Source organism: Stegastes partitus, unplaced genomic scaffold, assembly GCF_000690725.1.
Source record: "Stegastes partitus isolate 25-593 unplaced genomic scaffold, Stegastes_partitus-1.0.2 Scaffold577, whole genome shotgun sequence".
Classification (NCBI taxonomy): Eukaryota; Metazoa; Chordata; class Actinopteri; family Pomacentridae; genus Stegastes; species Stegastes partitus.
This window is the reverse complement of record NW_007578308.1, coordinates 79,888-81,999: the sequence shown is the minus strand read 5'-3', so window position 1 is coordinate 81,999 and position 2,112 is coordinate 79,888. Positions and strand designations below refer to the sequence as shown.

Here is a 2,112-nt window from a genome sequence, read left to right as displayed (position 1 = left end):
CCAGGTGTGTGTCCTGCTGGTTGTCGTGTTGCTGTGAGCGGAGGGACCAGCAGGGGGCAGCAGTGTTTCAGTCAGTCAGCAGTATGTGTTGTGTGAGGTTCCTCTTTTCTGATCACTGACATGATGACGGACCGAACCCCACCCAGAACCTCAGACTGAGTTCTACAGGTTCTGATCCAGACAGGAAGCAGCTGCTCCCTGAACACGTGATGGAGCTGGTGTTGATTCAGTCCAGCTGTGTTTCATGTCAGAGTTGTTCTGCTTCCTCTGTGGTTGTTGTGACTTTGGTTTGTCATCATGTTTGATGTATTTTCATTTTCCTTTTTGTTTATTTTGTGTCTCGTTTTAATCAGCTGCTGTAATTTTGATGATTTTGTGTGTTTTGCCTCATTTCATCTCATTTTTAAAAATAATTTTATGTTTTATTTTGTATTTGTTCATATTGTGTTAGTTTGTGTCTCTGTTATTTTTTAGGTTGTGTCTCTTGTCTTCTTTCTCTCTGTGTGAGTCTGTTTGTGTGTTTTCATGTTTGGTCATTGTGTGACTGTTTTCTCCGGTGATTCCATGTTCTTGTGGGTTCTTGTGGGCTTAGTGTCACTCTGTTCACTTGTTTCACTCTTATAAATACAGTCGCTCTGCTGAAGCTTTTATTTTGTTGTAGCAGATTTTTTTTCCGGTGTTTTATTTTGAAGGGCTGCTCCGGATGCGCTGCGCTGCATTGCGGAACTCTGACGGCGCTGTGTTCGGAAAAGGCGTAAACACTCCGCAAACATTAGCGGCTGAAAACAGCGACTCATCTCGGCCTGTCTGCGGTCCATGTGAAGCCTGTCGGTGCCGTCGGTCGTCCCGTTACCGTCCGAGGTCGTCGCAGTGACCGTCCGGCAGAGCAGCAGCACCGTCGGGGCGTTAGCCAGCCAGCTAGCCGTAGCCGCCGCTAGCCTTAGCCTTAGCGTTAGCATTAGCACCAGACGACGGAACCATGATAGCGCTGATCAACAAGCTGCTGGACTGGTTCAAGGCGCTGTTCTGGAAGGAGGAGATGGAGCTGACCCTGGTGGGGCTGCAGTACTCCGGCAAGACCACCTTCGTCAACGTCATAGCGGTAAGAGGCGCCCGCCGCCGGCTAGCGGCTGTCAGCTAGCGGCTGTCAGCTAGCGGCTGGAGGCTCCATTGTTATCCTGCGGAGGTCAGCTGCTCCGGCGGTACCGGGCTCGTTAACCCGGTTCCGGAGCTGGGCTCGGTTCCGTTATGATCCACTGCGGGTCGGAGAAGCTCTGGCTTCACCGCCGCGGTGGACGCTCGGTGTCCGGACAGAAGGCCGTTGCTGGGTCCGGACCTCCACCAGAGGCCGGACAGCAGAGCCGCCGGTCCGCTGGTGGAGGTCCGGTCCGCGGTCAGACTGACCTTCCGCCGCCCGGAGAGCAGCTCCGGACGGAACCGGGCTGGGTCCAGTGGGTTCTGTGGTCGGTGTGTGTCTGCAATTGTGTTGTGTAGTTTGTGTAGTTTGTGTGTTTCTGGTGACGTGTGTCTGTTCACTGATGTGTTCATTTGGTCGTTTTGTGTCTCTGACTGGTTGGTTTGGTGTGTGTCGGTCCCTGTGTGGTCACTTTGTGTGTGTGTCGGTCCCTGTGTGTTCACTTTGTGTGTGTCGGTCTCTGTGTGGTCACTTTGTGTGTGTCGGTCCCTGTGTGGTCACTTTGTGTGTGTGTCGGTCTCTGCGTGGTCACTTTGTGTGTGTGTAGTTTCGTTTTCTGTCTCTGAAGTCAGTTGTGTTTAAATGTGTTCATTGTGTGTCTGCATTTGTTTTGTGGTCATTTGTGTGTAACTTCAGGAGTTGTGTGTTATTTGCAGCTGTTGTGTGTGTGTGTGTGTTTGGTGTGGTGTTGTGTGTCTGTGGCCCGTGTTGTCCCTCTGTGGGTGGTTCTGGGTCTCTGTGGTCCTGTTGTGTTACTCACAGCCGTCCTCCATGTGTTTCATTTAAGTGCCCAAACCAGAGAAACGGAGCCGATGTGGAGGTTGAAGCATCGTTTGGAGCCATCAGGGTTTATGGACGTATCGGGTTGGGTCTGATGTGGACTGATGGGGTTGGGTCTGATGTGGACTGATGGGGTT

The 2,112-nt window shown here is 51.9% G+C and overlaps 1 protein-coding gene across 1 annotated transcript in view; it reads left to right on the top strand.

Annotated features, from left to right (window-relative positions):
* The first annotated feature begins 486 nt into the window (after nucleotides 1-486).
* Nucleotides 487-2,112, top strand: part of LOC103362481 (ADP-ribosylation factor-like protein 8A) — a 7,867-nt gene continuing 6,241 nt past the window's right edge. Inside the window, exon 1 of the mRNA XM_008288845.1 lies at nucleotides 487-1,102. Within this exon, the coding sequence (XP_008287067.1) occupies nucleotides 980-1,102 (123 nt within the window). The 5' untranslated portion in view covers nucleotides 487-979. The remainder of the gene's footprint in view (nucleotides 1,103-2,112) is intronic.